This window comes from Podarcis erhardii, assembly GCF_964252035.2.
Source record: "Podarcis erhardii genome assembly, chromosome: Z".
NCBI lineage: Eukaryota > Metazoa > Chordata > Lepidosauria > Squamata > Lacertidae > Podarcis > Podarcis erhardii.
This window is the reverse complement of record NC_138504.1, coordinates 43793354-43815296: the sequence shown is the minus strand read 5'-3', so window position 1 is coordinate 43815296 and position 21943 is coordinate 43793354. Positions and strand designations below refer to the sequence as shown.

Genomic DNA, 21943 nt, shown 5'->3' with positions numbered 1-21943 from the left:
TGTAAATGCTTGGCTTATTTTAAGAGTTACCCTCTCATCTCATTCTATATCCTTTTGGAACTTGAGGACCGGCAGAAGAGGGTTTCTCTCATTCTGTGCCTTGATCATTTCATGTGTTTCCTCTCCAGTGAATTCCACTCCTCCAAAATTCTTGTTCGGCACTAGGACCATTTATCAAATTAATTCCAGGATTGGAGCACAGGCATTTTTATCTCAGCTTTCATGGCTGCCTTTGTTTGTTTGTTTGTTTAAAAGCAGTTCTAAACCACTTTGTGTGTTGTTGTTGTTGTGTTATAAACCTCTAAGTGGTGCACACTATGTGCAATATAAAAACAATATCCATTAAAACAAAAATATAGCCTAAAGTCATTAAAAAAGCATACACAAATAAAAGCAAATAAGAAAGAGACTCAGGGGCTTCATACACACAATTCACAGACCTTCCAATGGTCCGTATTTTTCAGGGACAGTCACAGATTTACAGAAGCCATCCCAGTTTCTGATTTGATCCTAGAATGTCCTGCTTTTCCTTAGGATGTCCCTATTTTCACTGGAGAATTGTTGGAGAGTATGGAATTATGGGACCCCTGAGTCAAGAAGATAGGTAACATCTGAAAACAGCCATGTGCAGGGAAGTTTTTTTAATGTTTAATATTTTATTGTTTTTATATATGTTGGAAGCCGCCCAGAGTGGCTGGTTAAACCCAGTCAGATTGACAGCGTATAAATAATAAAATCATCATCATCATCATCAATGAATAGGACCATAGGCGCCGACTCCATGGGGCCTGAGGGGGCCCGAGCCCCCTCAAAAATTCGTTTGGGGGGGCTCTGCCCCCCCAATAATTTAAGAAAATTATTAGTTATATTATGCTTTGTAAAATCACAAAATTATGTTGGTATTTTTTATTTTCCTTGTTTGACGATAGTTACCTTTCAAAATACATTCAGTAATGAGTTAAAACAAAGCCACTCCCGATCTAGAGAGGGGGTGGGGTTGCGGGCTCTCGACCCATCAACAATCTCGCGGGGCTGGCGTCAGCCCCGCGATAAGCGGGGATTCCCCCTAGCTCATTAATATTCACCGCCCATAGCGGCAGCAAATCGGCTGCCGCAAAGGGCAGGCCTTCACAGGTTCACTTAAGGTCGGGGCAGCCCGGGGCTCACCCCTTTCGTTCCCCCAGCAGCAGCGGTTTGGAGGTCTTGGCCCCCCCCAATATTTTTTATAAGTCGGTATGGGCCCCCGCCCCCCCAATATTTTTTATAAGTCGGCGCCCCTGAATAGGACCTCCCTATTTTTCATTAAAGAAATGTTGGACGGTATGAACTCAGGGTCCAATCTTAGGAGCCAGTGAAAGCCTGGGCAAAAATATTAATCTTTACAAGGTATCTGCTTGTAAATGGTTGTAAATGACAGAGGGAAGGGCATTCCACAGTACAGGGACAATAGCAAAAGATACCCATTCTATAGTCACTGCCCTATGATATTCTGTAGGGTGCAATGCCATGAGCAGAATTTCCCCAGGTGATCTAAGTGACTTAATAGGTCTGTGCAGGGGAAAGAGGTCTTTCAGATTGCCTGGATTATCTGTTAACAGTGCACCTTTGAGCATGATCTAGTGGCTGTTTGGCGGTCAGTGCAGTAGAGGTATAATTTGTGCAAATCCAAGTGTTCCACTCAGTAACCTGACCACAGCGTTTCACATCAGCTGCAACTTCCAAGGGAAGCCCTACACTGAGTGCAATACAGTAGTCCAATAGAGAGATTATATATACAGTCATACCTCAGGTAACAGCTGCTTCAAGTTGTGTTTTTTTGGGTTACGGGCCACCGAAACCCAGAAGTACTGGAACGGGTTACTTTCGGGTTTCGGTGGTCGCACATGCGCAGAAGCACTAAATCGTGCTTTGCACATGTGCAAAAGTGCCAAATCGCAACCCGTGCATGCACAAACACGCAGACGCGGGTTGCAAATGCTGCAGGTGCATACGTGCATCCTGCAAGGATCACATTTGCAACCCGAGCATCCGCTGTATATCTGAAGGGTGTTCGTGGAGAAAATGGATAGGACTGTTCCGTCGCTTCAGAGGGCAAGAGTAGTTAGTACCAATGTGCATGAGCTGCACAGAAGCCGACTTCAGCTAAATGTTCAGAGGATCTTCCTAATGGCAAAGCAGTGGAACAGACCATCTTGCAAGGTAGTTGGCTCTACTTGGCTAAAAGATTGGGAGCTCCCCCCTGCCACCTCATTGTGGACAAAATCCTAAAGCTGAACACTCCTTGCAGAAGGAGAGTCTGCAATTTCTCTAGGACAATCCTTTTGCAGCCTCACAAACCTCTTGAATTGTCCAAAGTCTATTTTTGTAGCAGGTTCTTTGTCAACCATTTCCTTATTTTTATTCTAAAAAGGAGCTGACTCACCGATTAGGGCTGAACAAAACCATTAACATGCAGTGGGGTGGGGGGGAGGGTGAAAGAACAACTAAAAAATAATCATAATCATATCAGTGTCCAAGTAACGGGTTCCACCCTTTCCTCTGTGCTGTTAATTTTTACTACATCTTTTGGTAGGAATTCAGCATGGAATTTTTCCTGGCATTAATCCCTCAGGTTTCCCTTTTCTGTGTTAGGCAGTTCTATATTTTGGTAAACTCCATCTATTAATAGCTGCCTTGTGTGGCTATTAAAAAACACAAGCACTTGCTTAGTAGCCGAAAATCACAGGCTGCTCAAGCTGACAGCTGCAAATGGGGAAAGGCGGACTTGAAGACTGACATCATGATGTGAAGCACCTTCCTGGCTCAGAATCAAAACAAAACAACAGAGGAACCTATCTTTAGCATGAGAGGCACATTCCATCTGGGCGACCTTGCAAGGGTCACATACCAGGGGTGGGCAGAACAATGAATGTAAACTATCACTTTGTACAGTCGCCTAATTTCTGTATAAACCCATCTCTACCCACCATCCACACAAGCAAGAGGCATTATTAGAGTTTGAGGACACATTCCAGCCAGGCAAAAACACTCAAGGAGGGTAGAAAGCAGGGGCAGTGAGGTGGGTGGTCTGGGGAGAGTTCCCAAAGACCAGGTAGAGAAGCCTGGGGGGCTGCAATTCAATCCCCAAGTTGGAAATTCGTCATACAACATAAACAATTGCCAACTTGAGAAGGGGGATGGAAATGCCACTTACCTATCAAAGAGGAGGTAAAAGTTCACACTGAGGAAATCAGAACCCATTAAACTTGCATGTTACAGTTTGATTCACTATACAATTTGCCCAAATTTTATCATGCCAACTGTAGGGTACATGCAAGCCCTGCAAGACTTTATTTTCTTTTCTTTTTTCCTTTTCATTTTGCAGGTCTACTACAATTAGGAATGGGCATTTCTTTCAGTTTCAGTTTCTTTCCCCCACTCCATCCTGAAGCTGAAGGGAAAAAAGGAACTGCAGCCCTCCAGAGGTTAATGGACTCCAACTCCCATCATCAGTGACAATTGGCCATGCTGGCTGGGTCTCATAGGACCCTGGGCTTCCAACAATATCTGGATACCAGTTACTGGAAACCACAGGAGGGGAGAGTTCTCTTTTGCTTGGATCCTGCTTGCCGGATGCTGGACTTGACGGGCTATTTGCTCTAATCCAGCAGGCTCTTCTTCTGTTTTTTTTGTTAATTGCATGGTGTACATGTGAGATGGCAGAGGAAAGATGGGTTGCTCCATCACTGCTTTGGGTCCAGCACAAAAGCCAATCAGGGAACAAATTCTCCCCCTTTTCTGTCCTCAGCAAAAGAAAGGCAGCAGACAGTTGGAAGATGAATGGAGAGCCCCCGTTGTCCATCCTCTTCCAGCCCTCCACAGGCCAGTAAAACATTTTGCAGGCTAGTAACTTCTCTGAAGACTTTATTTACAAGGCTGTGCTAAAGCTCACATCGGCTAATAAATACATGTGTACTTCCAACTGACAGTTATTGCTAAAGACAAAGCCTTGCAAAGAAAACAAACGGCCTTTCCATATTCATCTCCTCATACAAATCTCCCTCTTCACATGACTCTTCCGAGAGATTGTTCCTGAGCAAGAGAAAGCTCGTCAAAGCTTTTGTATGGCTTATGTTTTAACATTCTGTTTGAGTTTATGGCTGGCATAAAACACTCATAAAAAGTTACACATCCCCTCGCCCTGGGGAACGATTCTGTTCTGTCCACAAAGAAGATAATATTCATTGAATACCTCTAGCCAAGGCACAAGGGTGTGCATGAGAGAGCAGGTGAAATAAAACAGCGCCAAGTGACTCTTAACTCAAGGATGGAGATATTTTTCAAAATCCTGCTGGTTCTAAATCTAGGCAGAAAAACCATCATGTTTTCTTGATTAAGCACCACTCTCAATTAGAGGCCTGCGCTGCAAATAAGTGGCTTTCCAGCCAGCTGTATCAGAAAGAGGTGAGACGGTGAGGCCCACCCCACAACCTCAGCTGGGACTCATTACTGAACGCTTCCTCCCTTCCCCAACCTGCCTATATCAGCAGCACTTCCACTGGGCTGAGAGAGGCAAGACAGAGAGGACCACACCACTGGTTGAGCTGGGAGTGGCTGCCGCTTGACTGCTCCCATCCCAGAACCACCTCCAGCACTTATACAAGTCATACAAAATCCCACACAAATACAGTGGTACCTCTGGATGCAAATGGGATCCGTTCCAGAGCCTCATTTGCATCCTGAGTAGAACAAACCAGCATCTGCGAATGCGCGGGTCACAATTTGCTGCTTCTGCGCATGATGTCATTTTGAGCATCTGCGCATGCGTGAGCGACGAAACCCGGAAGTAATGCATTCTGTTACTTCTGGGTTGCCGTGGAGCGTAACCTGAAAACGCTCAACCTGAAGCGAATTTAACCCGAGGTATGATTGTACAGGGAAATAAATTTATATACATGTCCTCAAGCAAAACCTACAATTCACCATTAGTTTTTAAACTCATTATAAACCCAGGCTTGCCTCAACCAAACCTCCTTAGATCTGTGCCCCCACCTCCAAGCCCCTGCTAATTTGTGCCAAGATATATCTCCTCCACTCTAAGGGCCCCATCATGGGCACATGAAGATGTCAGGTTTGTACATCAATTCCCAAGAGTGTGTGCAAAGATTGTTCAAGTGTGTGCAAAATGGCCCTCTGAGCTGCTCATCAACCCAAACCAAACCAACTAAATGGACTGATAATGAGAGCTAGGAACACAAAATTGCATTTCCTCATGCATTCTAAAACTTGATTCATTATGAGTCAGTTTAAAAGAGAATCATTAAATCAATATGTTGTGGGCATGGGAAGAGGTGTTGGGGTGAGGGGAATATGAATGAGGGGAACATAGGCAGGCCTGGTATGATTAGAAGGACCTTATATGCTCAGCAGTGTGCCTACCTGTGAGGAGAGTCTGGATCAAAGCATGTCTTGGTGACATCAGTTATCTCTGGGTTACAGCAATCCCCACCATCAAAGCTGTACCTCTCAAAGTTACAATCCATGTCGCACACACCATTCTGCTTCTTCTTGTTGAATGACGAGTGTCGCATGTGCCGGCAGTCCCCTCCATCGTACCCGGTTAAGGTATGGTTGCACTCAGGGTCACAACTGTCATCTCCAATCTTGCTAATTTCACAGTTGGCCAGGATCAGGCGATGCCGGAGGGAAGAGTTCTTTACTTCCAGCACCTCCAGTTCCCATGTGATGTTGTAAGGGCTGAAGGCATCGTTCAGTTGCTGGTGTTGAAATTCTATCTGTTCACGGCTAACAGTTGGGTTGTGATGGTGGTCATCATAGATATTCACCACTCGGTAGTGGACTACCTTTTTGTGACGGAAGTTTGGGAGCTTGTTGTAGCTGGCAATGACCTCTTTGTTGTCACACACAGTTTGCCCACATAGAGGAGGATCAAGGCTTGTATCCAGCAGGTAGCCAGGGTGGGAAGTGAATTCGATCTGAGGAAGACTAGGGCTGTCTTTCATCGGAGACCAGATGCTTTTCACATTCAGTAAAGTCTCCTGAAAAACGAGCTGAGGTAGAGGAGCATCTGCTTCATGAGTCACCGTGGCCATGTCAGACAGAATCTCCTTCTGACACCGGGCTGTTCTCCAAAGGCTGAAATGTTCTACGTAGCCTCGGTAATTCTGATTCAGGGCATTCCCACCAAGCATGAGAACTTTGCATTTCAAGGTCAAAGGGCTAAAGATGTTCCCTACCTGCTCCCCACTGGTAGCCACTTGAGCACCGTTCACATAGAGTTTCATCAGGCGTCCATCGTAAGTGACAGCTAGGTGAACCCACTGGTTTGCGAGGTAGTTACGATGATCTGTGATGGTGGTAACCTTCCGGGCACGGTCCGTCTTCAAGGAAAAGAAAAAGCGGGGTTCTCTATTCCCCTGGTCACTGATGGTGTTAATCCCCAGGACCCATCCTCGGTCACGGGTGGTGTAAGAACATTTGTCATATAGTCCTAAGTGCCCCCCACAAAAAGAGAGAGAGAGAGAGAGAGGAGAAAGATAAACAGAAGTAAATATGAGTGATGACAGCACAAAATTGACAAAATTTACATCGATCTACAAAAGACAGCAATTTTCACAATAAACCGGTTGGCATGAAGACAAGGAGCACTGAACCCTTTTGTGAACACGTGACCATAAATGGGAGAAATTATTTCAATATTGCAGCAAAAGGTCAAGAACTTCTAGAGGCATATGACGTAAATGGGACACCCAATTCTTTGTCTAGGGGCCAGAAATCCTTTGCAATTGCTTAGTGGTGAAATTACAGTAAGAAATCTCATTAACTTCACTTGAACTGTAAGCTTGACGTCACTAGTTTGGACCAAATCCTCACAAAACACATGCATTTGTTAATTCTTAGCACCCCCACAAAATTAAAACCCCCTGAGTTCATGGGGGGGGGGAATTGAGAAGGAACAGTCCATGGTTGCTAAACCTTAAAAAAAAAAAGGCTGTACCATAGAAGTATGCTTATCTAAGTTCCTTTAACAGATGAAACCACATTGCATCAGAAGTAATCAGATAGCAACAGAAAGAAAATCTGGGGTTTCTTTTCAGAATAAACCCTGCTAGCTGGTGCAGTACTATTTTGGAAGGAATTGGTGTAAATGTCTTACAGAGGGCACACCAACTCATGGTAGATGGGATTTCTGCACCAATCCACCCAAATCTCAAAACCATATTAGGCAAACTCACGGAGGATAAAACTCTTAGTTGCCTTCCAGTTATAATAGTCATATATTACCTCTAGTATCAGAAGCAGCATGTCAATGAATACCAGCTACAGAGCAACCAAACACAAGAGAGAAGGGACTGTGGTTCATGGGGTAGAGTATGTCAAAGGTCCCAGTTTCAATCCCTAGTATCCCCAGGTAAGACTGGGAGGTGCTCCTTGCTTGAAATCCTGGAAAGTCTCTGCCAGTATAGGCAATACGAAACTAGTTGAACCAATGGTGTGACTCAGTATAAGAGGGGTTCCTAAGTTCCTAGTGTACAAATGAATGAGAGGGAAGTGGATGGAGTTGTTGGCTCCAGATAATGCCTGGCAAGCAAATCAAAATATTGATGCACACATCTGCTAGAAAGCCACAAGACATGGATATTAGGGTTGTCATATGTCCAGAATTTCCTGGACATAGCCGGAATATGGCAGTCAAATTCAGTGTCTGGGTGGAAATTGCTTAAGTGTCTGGATTTTCACTTTTTGAAATATGGCAACCCTATGGATATTCTATGCAAACCCATGTGCATAGATACAAACTGACAGCGCACAGCTTACCCTTCATTCTCCCCACCAGACAGATTCTCTGCTTCAAAAGGCAGTGTAAGGTAGACTAGTGCCACATTTACAAATTAATGGCTACTGTTCTTGGCAGCTACAAGCCATTATGACTGTATCTAACCTCCAAAATCAGAGTCAATGTCCTTCTGAATAACAGTTGAATGGGGAACAAAAGCAAAGAAAGGGTGACTGCATTCAGGTTCTGGTGCAGGCTTTTCATAGGAGACTGAGTTGGCCACTGTGAGAACAGGATACTGGATTAGATGGGTCTTTGGATTAATCCTGCAGGGTTCTTCTTAAACTGGCTCATGCTCTCCTTCTTCCACCCCTCTCCCACCCCCAACTAAGCCCTCACCTCTGCACCCTATCCTTCCCTTAACCGAAGCCCACTGCCCCTTTGTGTTCTCAGCATAATCACTCAATCCCTCTCTATCAACAATTGTGGACTCGGAGACCATCAGCTGAGCAAAGGTTATCAGAAGAGTAATTCCTCCCTCCCCCCCATTCCCAGACCAGCTCTGTGAAGTGTTATTTTTTCTGGGGCTCTTTCTTGTCCCTTCCCTTCTTGCCTTTGCAAGGGAGGTGCCAGCTAGGTAGTGTACTTATTCCTCTGTCAAGTGCATACACTTTAACAAACAACAAAGCTAAATCACATCTTGAGACCAGATTGGAGCTGAACACTGTGACTGCTGATCATCAGTATGGTGCAAGGAGGGGAGGGGAGACAAATGAGCGGCTTTGTCCTGGTATCCGAATTAAAGCTAAGGCTTGTATCCAATACTGGTCCTATTCAAAGTAGCAGATCATGGATAGGCAAACTAAGGTCCATGGGCCGGATCAGGCCCAATTGCCTTCTGGATCGGGCCCATGGATGGTCTGGGAATTGCCGCATGGATCGCCAGTGTGCACGTTCTTTCCCTCTCCCTCACATGGCAGCGGTGGTGGCAGCGCCTACTCCCTCCCTCCTCTGGGCTTCTCCCTGCCCTGCCTAGAGGAGGAAGGGGACTGGGCTTTGTCAGTGCCAGCAGCAGCAACGCTCAAGTGGCCACCATTTTAAGCAGCCCCTCTCCAGAGCCCTTTTGCACACCGCTCATCATCCCTCTGCTGCCACTGCCAGCCCCTGCTGCTCGCAAGACACAGGTAAGCAGCCACCGGGGCTGGTGGTGCTCTTGCATCATTCACCCTCCCCTTCAAAATATAGTCTAGCCCCCCACAAGGTCTGGGGCACAGTGGACTGGCCCCCTGCTGGAAAAGTTTGCAGACCCCTGGGGTAGACTCTTTGGATTGCTATTTTATTACTTTTTAAAAAATGCATACCTGCATGTATTCCAAAATGTTATCCAATCCACTGTAACCGACTCGGAGTACACCCACTGCAAATGATGAACATGGCTAATTTAGCTCCATTATTTTTAATGGGTCTACTCTGAGTAGTTGGATACAGCCCACTGAAACTGATGGGCTGTATCCAATTTTGTCCTACTCAGAGTAGATCACTGACACTGATGGATGTTGCTAACTTAGGTGCACTCATTTAAATTGTTATACTCTGAGTTGAACTTGGCAGTATACAACCCATTAATTTCGATAGTTGAATTAATTTTGACTCAGAGAAGACTACTTTAAATGAATGGCCCTAGGTTAGTAATGTACATTACTTTCTGTGGGTCTCCTCTGAGTAGAACTGACACAGAATATAACCCATAGTGTGTATCAGGCATGGGAAGGTTACTGAAGCTACAAAAATGAAAAACTACAGAGTTCGCCATACCCCAGTTGCCTTCTCGCTGACAATTTCAGTTTCTCTGAAACTGACTCCATCTTTCCTTGCAGACTTAAGTTCTGTTTTCTACATTTCCACATCACTTTGCCATTAAAAAACCCACAATCCTCATGGAAATTCATCAGCATTTTAGTGCAAGTTTATCTTAATAGGCAATTTCCCCAAACTTATTTGACATTTTTATGTTGTTGTTTTTATGCTGATATGTTGTTGTATGAATGTGTACGCACAGCACACTTTAATCTAGCATATGCATTTTTGTACACATTGCTTGGCTGGAAAACTGCATTGCAAAATTCAGAGCAGTGCAAATTTCAAAGGCTGGCCGCATTGTGGTTCATGTATTGTTCCAGAAAGTATGAATGAGGTAGGTTTGCCTTTGCCTGTGAACTGAATTGAATTTCTTTTCCACCAGCTTCACAACTTGTAGATCCTTTGGATTATGTTCTAGAAGAATTTTGTGGTTTTTAATTTCCAGTTTCAAAGGGCCAAAATTAGCCCAAGATCAACCCAGTGGTGGTGGTGGTGTGTGGGTTTGTGCGTGCATTTGGGGTGCTGGTATTGATCTCATAATTTGTTTTCCACACTAGATAACAAAAAATGTGCAACATAAAGCGGGGGAGGTAAGAAAGAGGAGGGGGAAGAAGAGATCTCATCATCCCCAGTCATGTTCAAGCCTGGGGTGGGTAGAGAAGTATAAAAGGGGCATACCAGGAAGGAGACCTGAGCCCACTACTTCCATTCTTACCACTCAGGGGCATTTACCAATGTACTTTTAGGGTAACATAACATATCACCAAACCAACAAAACAAAAAAAACCACCACAAAAGCCCATGGTTCCTGCATTGCAGTGGGGTTGGACTAGATGAAAAACTGCAATCAGCTGCCTGGCTTGCTCACTCAAGTCAGTTGCCCAGGTGCTAACTGTTGATGAGCAAATTCAATGATGAACACCCCCCCCACCCTGCATTGCTCTCTCCCTTCTTAGTGTCCTTTATATTGACTGGAGAGCCCTTCATATACTGGGTAGCCCTCTGTAAAGCAGGGCAGTGGGGCTGCTCTGTAGCAATGGTGCATTATATGCTTTGTGGTCCATGGGCTCTAAGGGAGAATAAGCTCAAAACCAAACTGAAGTGGAGGACCAGACAAGTGCGGCTACTCGCTATCTATTGAGGCTTAATGCTAGGTACAGCATCAGGTCCTCCAGCTCCACATGTCCTTTCCAGGCATTACGATCATAGTTTCGTAAGTTCTATCAGAGCCATAATTGGGCCTCTTCCAGCTCTATGATTTCTTAGTGCCTGGACCATCTTCAGGGATCTCTCTCTCTCTCTCTCTCTCTCTTTTTTGAATAATATTTATTCCAGTTTTTAAAATTACAAAAAGAAAACACTAAATTAAGCAAGAAAAAACAAGACAATACATCACCATGAATACAGACAAGCAAAAAATAAAAAAGCCCAGAAAAATACAAACAATTAAGAAAAAAAGAAAAAAGAAACAAACCAAACCTTCCCATAACTTATTTTTCATTTGCTTGTTTCCTTGACCTCCTCACACCTCCCTTTTTTGTATTCTAGTTCAATTAGATATTTCAGCAAATCCTTTCCATCTTTGTTTTTATCCTAATAATTTATCTTAACATACTGTAATTTTACACTCTCTTCTTTAACCAATTAACTATCCATTTTTACTTAATCCTTTATATCATTTCTGCTAAAACCACATAGCTTCATTCCAACATCCTTCTAACATTCCTTAATTATACAATGTTTCTGTAAATAAACTTTAAATTTCTTCCAATCTTCTTCTACCAACTCTTCATCTTCAGGGATCTCAGTGAGAGATGTGAGGGATTCAGGGATAACGTGGCCAGTGTGAGATTAAACCCTGTGGGGCTCCTAGGCAATTGAAATCTCGCACACACACCCTCAAAAGTTATCTCTAATACATTTTTGTAATTTTATTTCAAGATCAAATCAACATTATTTTGACCTGTTGTTGCAGGGCCCCTAAAAGATGTGGGGCCCATAGGACGGTATCTACTCTGCCTATTTGGTAATCTAGCACTGGATGTGGCCACTGGAGGATGGCTTGAGAAGGACGCAACAGGCATGTGGTCTGCCAGCCCCTCACTGCTTTTGCAAATCTCACAAAGCAGTGCTGGGCTTGCTGGGCACTGTGAACGCACCCTTCAAAGCAGTTGGCCAGCCAGGCTCCCCAGTGCATGTCCAGGCTGGCAGTGCAGCGTGGCCCCACTTTACTGCAGTGGGTGGGGATTTACATCCAGGTTTTCATGCAGAGTGTCAGGGAACTGCCATCGGAAGAGCAGGTGGTGGAAGGGCTCAAGGAGGTTAGGAGAGACTTAACCGCAGAGGAGGGAACCAGCAGGGGGAGAGAAGGAGCTCCGAGGGAAAGGGAGTCGGAGGGATGGCTCTGGGACACTTCTAGCGAAAACAGTGAGGAGGTTTCAGGACCTCCTATAGGGACACCCACACCTCGCCGGAAACTGTCACGCCGAGAGTCCAGAAGACGCGTTTCCGTTAAGGAGCTTTTATGTTGGAAGAGATTCCGCAAACGCCCACTGTCGGATTCTGCCAGCGATTGAGGGAGCCATGCTTAAGGGGCTCCACTACAGACAGAGCTTTGCTAATCTGGGCAAACTCTGAGGGACTAAGCTTTTACGCACAAGCAGCTCATCATCCCATCACAGCAATCCGACAGTCTTTGAAAGCCGCTTGTGCAAGGAGAGGCATCATGAGCAACCCAACCGGAGCCGGAGTAGCAGGAGGAGCTGGAGCGGGTCCAAGCCTGGAGGAAAGGTACAGGGCGTTGGAGGTCCAGCTAGCGCTGCAAACGGCAAGGCTCGAGGAGAGGAGGGCTCAGGATGCAGAAAAGGGAAAGGCCACCCCACTCACAAGGAAGGTGCCAGGATTGGTACAGAAGTTTGGGGGTGATCCCAGGAACTATCAAGCTTTTAGGACAGAGATGCAATATGCCCTCAATCTGCAGTTTGATGACTTTCCTGATGAGGAATCGAGGGTAGCGTTTGTGATTGGGCATCTCGAAGGGGGGGCGAAAGACTGGGTGAGGCCCCTGATGGCAGCTAATAATGACACCCTAAAGGACTCGAGGAAGTTTTTTCGCGCCATGGATCTGATGTTTTCCAGCGAGATTGAGCAGGGAGTGGTGCACAGACAGTTAATGGCGTGTAAACAGGGGAGCCGATCTGTCCGTGAGTACTGGACTGAGTTCACCATGTTGATCCATAAATTGGGTTGGGATTTGTCGGCGGAACCGATACAAATGCTGTTCGAAGAAGGACTATCTTCGGCAGTGAAGGACGAACTTTCCCGGGCGCCCAGGGACTAAATCAGCGCTGGCCATAGGAGCTGTGATGGCCTGGGATTCCGATTCAGAGGATGAACCAGAGGAATCCCAGCCTGCACAGGAGTCCCCGCCTCCAGGGCCGGCTGAACTGGGGCAAGGCCTAGATGCTGAAGAGCCTGCACCTGTGGCAGAGCACCAGGAGCTGGCCCCAGGTGAAACCCTTCAGGCCCCAGAGGGGCTTGAGGACTCAGTGGCTACAGGTGAGCCTCCTCCAGGGCCCAGTAACCCTTCGGCATCTCCTGATCTGCAGAGGCTTAGGGCAGAGAGGCGAAGGGAACTGGTTGCTCCCAGGAGGAGTGCTCGCCTTAAGGCCAGAGGAGGCGGGGCTCCTGGGGGCCGGGACCACCCCTGGCCTTAGAAGAGGATAAAAGCCCAGTCAGCCCGGTCCCAGGTTGCGGGAGCAACGTCGTTGTTGGCTTTGGACCTTCCTGTGTTCCTGATCCCTGCTCGGCCTCCTGTTCCTGACCATCCGGTGCTCCTGTTCCCTGCTCGGCCTCCTGTTCCTGACCATCCGGTGTTCCTGTACCCTGCTCGGCCTCCTCTTCCAGCGTTCCTGTTCCCCGCCCGGCTCTCCGCCTAGGACCTCGCCCCTCTTCGTGTGGACTCAGACTACGCTCACGGTACCTTTCCCCCGGGTCCAGCACAGTTTGCTCCCGCCACACCCGCACTCCCCCTTCGTTGGGGTGCGTTCGGGAAGAGCCAGAGGCCATGGCTGACCAGGTGGCTGCGCTGGTGGCTTTGGCCCAGAAGAACCAGGCCTTGACTCACACCGTGCAGCAGCTCAGCGACGCGGTTACGGCACTTCAGCAGCGCTTGGAAGCCCTACCGGCTCCTGGGGCCGACGCCCCGGCTCCTGGCAAGTACCCAGTGGCTTTGCCCGAGAAATTTGATGGAGCCCCGGCCAGCTTTCCCATGTTCCTCGCCCAAGCCAAGCTGTATATTCAGGGGCGAGCCCGGAACTTCCCTGACGACCGCACCAAGGTGCACTTTTTGATTAGTTTGTTAAAGGACCAGGCGGCCAAGTGGGCGTTGCCGCTACTCAGGCAAGACTCCCCCTTGCTGGCAGACTATACGGGGTTCTGCAATCTTTTGGAGGCCGCGTTCGGCAACCCCCAGAAAGGGAGTCAAGCCAACCGGGTGATTCGGCAGTTGAAACAGGGCGAGTCCACGGTGGCCGCATATACCACGGAGTTTCGGCTGTTGGCACAGGACTTGACCTGGAACGACTCGGCATTGCGGGACCAGTATCTTGAAGGGCTTTCGGACGAGATACTGGACCAGCTGGCCACAATGGAACTACTACCGGACCTTCATCGCAGATTATGCTCATCGCACCACCCCGTTGACCCGGCTACTGCGCCCAAAGACGCCGTTTTCCTGGGACAAGGAGGCAGAGGAGGCGTTTCAGGGGTTGAAGGCCTGTTTCCAGAGGGCGCCAATCTTACAACATCCTGACCCCTCTCGACCCTTTGTGGTGGAGACCGATGCCTCCAGTACGGCTCTCGGTGCCGTCTTGTCTCAACAGAATGGACCTGAAGCGCCACTCTTACCCTGTGCCTTCTATTCCCGCCAGCTCCTACCAGCGGAGCGTAACTATACTGTGTGGGAGCGGGAACTACTGGCCATCAAGGTGGCCTTTGAGGTCTGGCGCCACCATCTTGAGGGGGCACGACATCCGGTGGAGGTGAGAACCGACCACCGGAACCTGGAGTACCTCCAGACCACCCGCAAGCTGAACCAAAGACAGATCCGGTGGGCGTTGTTCTTTTCCCGGTTCCAGTTCCGGATCCGCTACATCCCTAGCTCTCAGAACCAGAAGGCGGATGCCCTGTCCCGGAAACCTGAAGACAACTCAGACACGGTACAGCAAGCAGAACCCACCACGATCCTACCTCCAGCTGCATTTCTGGCCACCCAGGAGGCGGAGCCACTGCAGGCTCGGGTGCGGAAACAGCAGCGGGTCGACGCTTGGGCCCAGGAACGACTCCAGGAGCTGGCTGAAGGGTCCAGCCCACAGTATCCGGGGCTGGTCCTGCATCAGGGCCTTCTGCTGCACCACGGTCGTCTGTACATCCCGCCAGGGCCACTGCGGCTGGAGGTTCTCCGGATGGCCCATGATGCCCCAGCAGCGGGGCACTTTGGACGGTATCGGACCACCCATCTGGTCAGTCGTGAGTTTTGGTGGCCCCGCCTGAAGGCTGACGTGGCTCGATACGTTGCTGGTTGTGATGTCTGCCGGCGCGCCAAGGGCCCTACCGGGCGACCCCCCGGCCTACTTCAGCCATTGCCAGTTCCACCGCGCCCTTGGCACACGGTTTCGTTGGACTTTGTAGTGGACTTACCCCCGTCTCGTGGTTGTACCTGCCTCCTAGTTTTCTCCGACCATTTCACCAAGATGATGCACTGCGCCCCCTGCCCATCTGTACCCACAGCCAAGGAAACCGCTCAGCTGTACCTTCAGCATGTCTTCTGCCTGCATGGCCTACCTGAGCGCGTGGTGTCCGACCGGGGCGTTCAGTTCACATCCCGGTTCTGGCGAGCATTACACCAGACCCTCGGGACAGAGGTCTGCCTCTCGTCAGCCTACCACCCACAGACCGATGGCCAGACGGAACGGGCGAACGCGGTGCTGGAGCAGTACCTCCGGTGTTACTGCAGCTACCAGCAGGATGACTGGGTCGACCACCTGGCATTGGCGGAGTTCGCCTACAACAACGCGGTGAATGCGTCCACCCAGCAGACCCCGTTCCAGGCCAGTTACGGTTATCATCCACGGCTGTTTCCAGATGTGCTGCCGGCATCCGCGGTCCCGGCGGTGTCGGAGTGGCTTCAAGAGCTCCAGTCCCAGCAACAGCTTTTGGTGGAGCAACTGCACCAGGCCAAGGAAGCGTACAAAGCCCAGGCCGACCGCCACCGCCAGGTGGGGCCGGAACTTCGCGTCGGTGACCTGGTTTGGCTCTCCACTCGCCACCTCCACCCCTCTCGACCTTCGCGGAAGTTGGACGCCCGATTCACCGGCCCGTTCCCTATCGTGGACCAAGTCTCTCCTGTGGCATTCCGTCTCCGGTTACCCGCAACCCTGAAGGTTCACCCGGTCTTCCACAGGTCCCTTCTGAGTCCAGTGGCCCCACCCGACGAGTTCCACCCGAACCGTCCCCGACCGCAGCCAGTGTTGGTTCAGGGAGAGCCTGAGTACGAGGTGGAACGCATCCTGGACTCCCGATACCGCAGGGGAAAGCTGCAGTATCTCATTGACTGGAAGGGGTACGGACCGGAGGACCATTCCTGGGAACCAGCGGCCAACGTCCACGCACCTGCCTGCCTCCGAGAGTTCCATGCGACGTACCCCGGCAAGCCGGGTCCGGACCCTCGGTTGAGGGGGGGGCCTGGGAGGGGGGATGGTGTGATGGCCTGGGATTCCGATTCAGAGGATGAACCAGAGGAATCCCAGCCTGCACAGGAGTCCCCGCCTCCAGGGCCGGCTGAACTGGGGCAAGGCCTAGATGCTGAAGAGCCTGCACCTGTGGCAGAGCACCAGGAGCTGGCCCCAGGTGAAACCCTTCAGGCCCCAGAGGGGCTTGAGGACTCAGTGGCTACAGGTGAGCCTCCTCCAGGGCCCAGTAACCCTTCGGCCTCTCCTGATCTGCAGAGGCTTAGGGCAGAGAGGCGAAGGGAACTGGTTGCTCCCAGGAGGAGTGCTCGCCTTAAGGCCAGAGGAGGCGGGGCTCCTGGGGGCCGGGACCACCCCTGGCCTTAGAAGAGGATAAAAGCCCAGTCAGCCCGGTCCCAGGTTGCGGGAGCAACGTCGTTGTTGGCTTTGGACCTTCCTGTGTTCCTGATCCCTGCTCGGCCTCCTGTTCCTGACCATCCGGTGCTCCTGTTCCCTGCTCGGCCTCCTGTTCCTGACCATCCGGTGTTCCTGTACCCTGCTCGGCCTCCTCTTCCAGCGTTCCTGTTCCCCGCCCGGCTCTCCGCCTAGGACCTCGCCCCTCTTCGTGTGGACTCAGACTACGCTCACGGTACCTTTCCCCCGGGTCCAGCACAGGAGCACGCCAGGAGGCGAGAGCTTTGGAGAAGCGGGAAGGGAAGGGGGAACGTTGGAGGGATTTTCACAGAGATTCCAGAGATTCCTGAGCAGCATTCCCCGCCAGCAGAGCCGATGGAAATCGGAACAGCGCGCGCGCGCACGGTTTCAAACCCCAGTGAAAGGCGGAAGAAGGAGGGAAAGAGCGCCAAGAAATGTTTTCTCTGCCAACAGCCAGGTCACTTTGCCAGAGTCTGCCCGCAAAGAAAGGAATGGCAAGGGATGGCGGGAGCTGTTGGAGGGGAGGAGGAGGGGGTTAAGGAGCAAGTAAAAGCCAACGCCTGGCTGCCACCATCGGGGCACAGCAGCCAGGCCAAAGAGCAGTGAATGTGCCCACGCCGGAACCCCCATGACCAGCGCTTGTAATAGAGGTGTTGCTAGAGCTGCCAAACGGACACCCATTAAAGATAAAGGCGCTATTGGACTCAGGCAGCTCCTGCAATTTTATGAGTAAGGAGTTTGCAGCCGAACACCAGATACAGACTATCCCTTTGAGCAACCCGTTGCAGGTGACCACGATTGATGGGAGGGAGCTGTTGGGGGGAGAAGTTAACCAACAGACTGTCCCGATGATAATGAGGGTGGCAAGACACACCGAACTGATAGCGTTTAATGTGGCCACCTTGGGAGGAGCGCCCATTATTTTGGGGATGAGCTGGCTGGCACTGCATGATCCGCTAGTGGGATGGCACCAGAGGGTAGTTTCCTTTGGGTCAGCGCATTGCATGGCACACTGCAAGGAAGGGGAAGCCCAGGTAGGAGCCCAGGCTACGCTAGCAGGGATGGAAGTAACAGATAAAGGGAAGGTACCACGACAATACGCCGACCTGGTTAACGTCTTCAGCGAAAGAGAAGCAGATAAACTGCCCCCGCACAGACCCTTTGACTGTCAAATTAACTTACTCCCAGGAGCACAACTGCCAGTGGGCAAGCTGTATGCAATGTCAGACAGGGAGATGCAGGAGTTAAGGGAGTTCATTGACAAGAACCTCAAGCGAGGTTTCATCAGAGAGTCACGCGCGGTGGGGGGCAGCCCAGTGTTCTTTGTGGACAAAAAAAATACGGATAAACCCAGATTGGTCGTGGACTTCCGGGCCCTGAATGCAGTGTCAGAACCAGTGGCTTTCCCCATGCCCAGAATCGATGACATTTTGACCCGGGTGAGGAAAGGGAAAAATTTTACCAAGCTGGACCTAAGGGAGGCGTATAACCTGATACGTATGAGAAAGGGAGACGAGTGGAAAACCACTATGTTCACCCCCTTGGGGGCCTTTGAGTACCTCGTTATGCCTTTCGGTCTACAGGGGGGCTCGGCCTGTTTTCAATCGTTCATGAATCACGTCCTGGGACCATTGCTTTACAAGAACTGTGTAGCGTTTTTAGATGACGTCCTGGTGTACTCAGAGAATGAGGAGCAGCATGTGCGAGATGTAAGAGAGGTACTGAGCAGACTGCAAGAAAACCAGCTGTGGGTGAAACTGGAGAAGTGTGAGTTTCATACCAGAGAGGTGGAATTCCTGGGGTACCGGTTGTCAGACAAGGGATTGGCCATGGATCCCAGCAAGGTTCAAGCGGTACTGGAATGGAAGACACCGAAAACTAAGAAGGACGTGCAAAGGTTCCTGGGCTTCGGAAACTTCTATCGGAAGTTCATCAAGAACTTTGCCCACTTAACGGCGCCCATCACTGATTGTCTCAGCAGCAAGAAGAAATTTGTTTGGACGGAAGAGGCGCAGCGGGCGTTCGAAAGATTGAAGAAGGCGTTTGCGTCAGAAGAACAACTTTTGCACGTGGATCTACAGCAACCAACGAGAGTGGAGACTGATGCATCAGACTGAGCGGTGGGGGCGGTGCTTCTACAGCCAGGAAAAGATACGTCGGAATGGAGACCGTGTGCCTTCTTTTCGCGGAAGTTGAACAAATCCGAGAGGAACTACACCGTGTACGACCGAGAACTACTCGCCATTCATGAAGCTTTCCGGAGATGGCGACACTTGCTGATTGGAGCGCAGCACAAGGTCCAAGTGCGCACCGACCACAAAAATCTAGAATACTGGAGAACTGCCCGAGTACTGAACCAGAGACAAGTGAGATGGGCCCAGGAGTTCTCCAAATTCCATTTTGAAATTTGCTATGTGCCGGGGAAGGAGAATGTCAGAACGGACGCTCTCTCTCGTAAACCAGAGTATTTAGAGGGAGAGGGGGCGCCAGAGGAGAGACATATCATCCCTGAGGACCACTGGGTGTGTGGGGCGGCATTGGTGGGGCAAAGAGAACTGGTAGAGGAAATCGAGAACGATGAATACGCCCAAGATAAACTCAGAGGACTCTGGGGAGGTGGAGAGAACACAGGGGGGTTTGAGGAAAGGAACGGAACGTTGTATTACAAGGGGGCACTGTACATTCCGGAAGGAGAATTGAGGGGCTGGGTACTCAAACAATTGCACGACAGCCCCACAGCGGGGCACTTCGGGCAACACAAAACCATGTGGTTGGTTACCAGGGAGTTTTGGTGGCCCAAGGTGAGGGAAGACGTACGGGAATATGTTAGGGGGTGCGACCGGTGCCAGCGAGCAAAAGGGGAGAGGTTGGCACCAGCGGGGCTATTGGAACCCTTACCCACACCAGAAAGGCCATGGGAGGCAGTATCCATAGATTTTATGACGGATCTGCCAAAATCCAAAGGGAAAACAGCTGTCATGGTGGTAGTAGACCTGTTAACCAAGATGTGCCACTTTGTAGCATGCTCACATGCGGTCACGGCAGAAGAGACAGCCAAATTGTTTGTAGAACACATTTTTAGGTTGCATGGCGCCCCCTTGAGGGTGGTCTCTGATCGAGGGAAACAATTTACGTCCAGGTTCTGGAGGAAGCTCATGAGCTTGCTGCACGTAGAAGTCAATTTTTCGACTGCCCGACACCCTGAAACCAACGGGCAGGCGGAAAGAGCAAACGGTATCCTCCAACAATACTTGAGGTGTTATGTCAATGACAGAGAAAATGATTGGGTAGAAAAGTTCGCACTGGCGGAATTTGCCTACAATAATGCGGAGAATGTGTCCACAGGGATGAGTCCCTTTTTGGCAAACTATGGGTGTCATCCCAGGGCTTTTCCAGGGGAAGGAGGGGAGAGATGGAGCATCCCGGCAGCAGAACATTTTGTAGAGGAGATGGAAGCGATCCACCGTCAGCTCCAACTTAACCTAGAAAGGGCCAAGGAAGAATACAAGAAGCAGGCAGACAGGAATAGAAGGGAAGGTGAAACCATAAGGGTGGGGGACCAGGTGTGGCTGTCGACCCAAGGGTTGCCTTTCAAAGGTGGTTGTAAGAAATTGAGACCCAAAAGATTGGGACCATTTGAGGTCATTCAACAGGTCAATCCGGTGGCGTTCAAACTCAGGTTACCTAACCACATGAAACTGCACCCAGTATTCCACAGGTCATTGTTGTCACCATACAGGGGGGGACGTGAAGGGTTGTTCACTCAGGGACCAGTCATAGAAGAAAGGGAGCGCAACAACCATGTGGCGGAAATCATTGACTCCAGGCGGAAGGGTAATCAGGTGGAGTATTTGGTAGCTTGGGAAGGGGAACCAGAGTCAGAAAACACCTGGGTAAGTGCAGAGGAAGTCAATGACGAGGTTTTGATAGAAACGTTACATCAAAGGTTCCCAAGGAAACCTCAGTCTGTAACGAGGTTCCGGAGGGAACATTTTGGCACCACCGACGAGGAAGAGGAGTTCGAAGGGTTCCCGGAATCAGAGCTGGAAGAAGGAGTAGACTCTGATGAGGAGGAGTACTGGGGGGCTAGGGACAGCAACCGGTGGAGGGACTTCGGAAGATGAGGGAGGCTCTTTCAGGGGTTTTGCATCCTCACCGCCCATGGAGGAAGGGACGGGAGGGGGTGAAGGGGGCCCTGGAGGGGAGGTGGATGTCAGGGAACTGCCATCGGAAGAGCAGGTGGTGGAAGGGCTCAAGGAGGTTAGGAGAGACTTAACCGCAGAGGAGGGAACCAGCAGGGGGAGAGAAGGAGCTCCGAGGGAAAGGGAGTCGGAGGGATGGCTCTGGGACACTTCTAGAGAAAACAGTGAGGAGGTTTCAGGACCTCCTATAGGGACACCCACATCTCGCCAGAAACTGTCACGCCGAGAGTCCAGAAGACGCGTTTCCGTTAAGGAGCTTTTATGTTGGAAGAGATTCCGCAAACGCCCACTGTCGGATTCTGCCAGCGATTGAGGGAGCCATGCTTAAGGGGCTCCACTACAGACAGAGCTTTGCTAATCTGGGCAAACTCTGAGGGACTAAGCTTTTACGCACAAGCAGCTCATCATCCCATCACACAGAGGCTCTCCTAGCCTTTCCTTGAGATGCCAGGGAATTGAATTTAGGACTTTCTGAATGCAAGGCAAATTCTCTGCTGCTGAGCTACAGCCCCTCTGCTCCTCTTTCACACTCCACGAAGCCACTTTTCACATTCCATTTAATTGCTTCCCCTGTGCTTATTTAAGCTCCTGAGCCTCAAGAGGCCCCTCATTAGGCCCTGTGACAGCAGCTGCACCCCGACATGCTTCTTGCTGTACTGGCTGAGCAGCAGCAGTCTTGGATGCTGAAGAGGTGGATTGAAGCCACCTTAAAGAAGCAGAAATTCTGGAAACTGATCCAAGGAGCAGCGGCATAGCATGGGTTGCTGGAACCCAGGATGGGGCAAGTGTTGCACCCCCCCCCAGTGGACTGGACAGCTGGGGTAGGGGCGAATGCCAAGGGTGTGTGCACAGAGCTCATATGGTGGGTGAACAGAGCCTGCCTCCAACAAGCTCTCTGCCCGCTGCCTCCATCCACCTGACCACTAAACCAACCTGTCTGC

The 21943-nt window shown here is 50.1% G+C and overlaps 1 protein-coding gene across 1 annotated transcript in view; it reads right to left on the bottom strand.

Annotated features, from left to right (window-relative positions):
• The window catches only part of PAPPA (pappalysin 1), a 249896-nt gene that overhangs the window by 202494 nt on the left and 25459 nt on the right, over nt 1-21943 (bottom strand). The window contains exon 2 of the mRNA XM_081847429.1: nt 5419-6490. Within this exon, the coding sequence (XP_081703555.1) occupies nt 5419-6490 (1072 nt within the window). The remainder of the gene's footprint in view (nt 1-5418; nt 6491-21943) is intronic.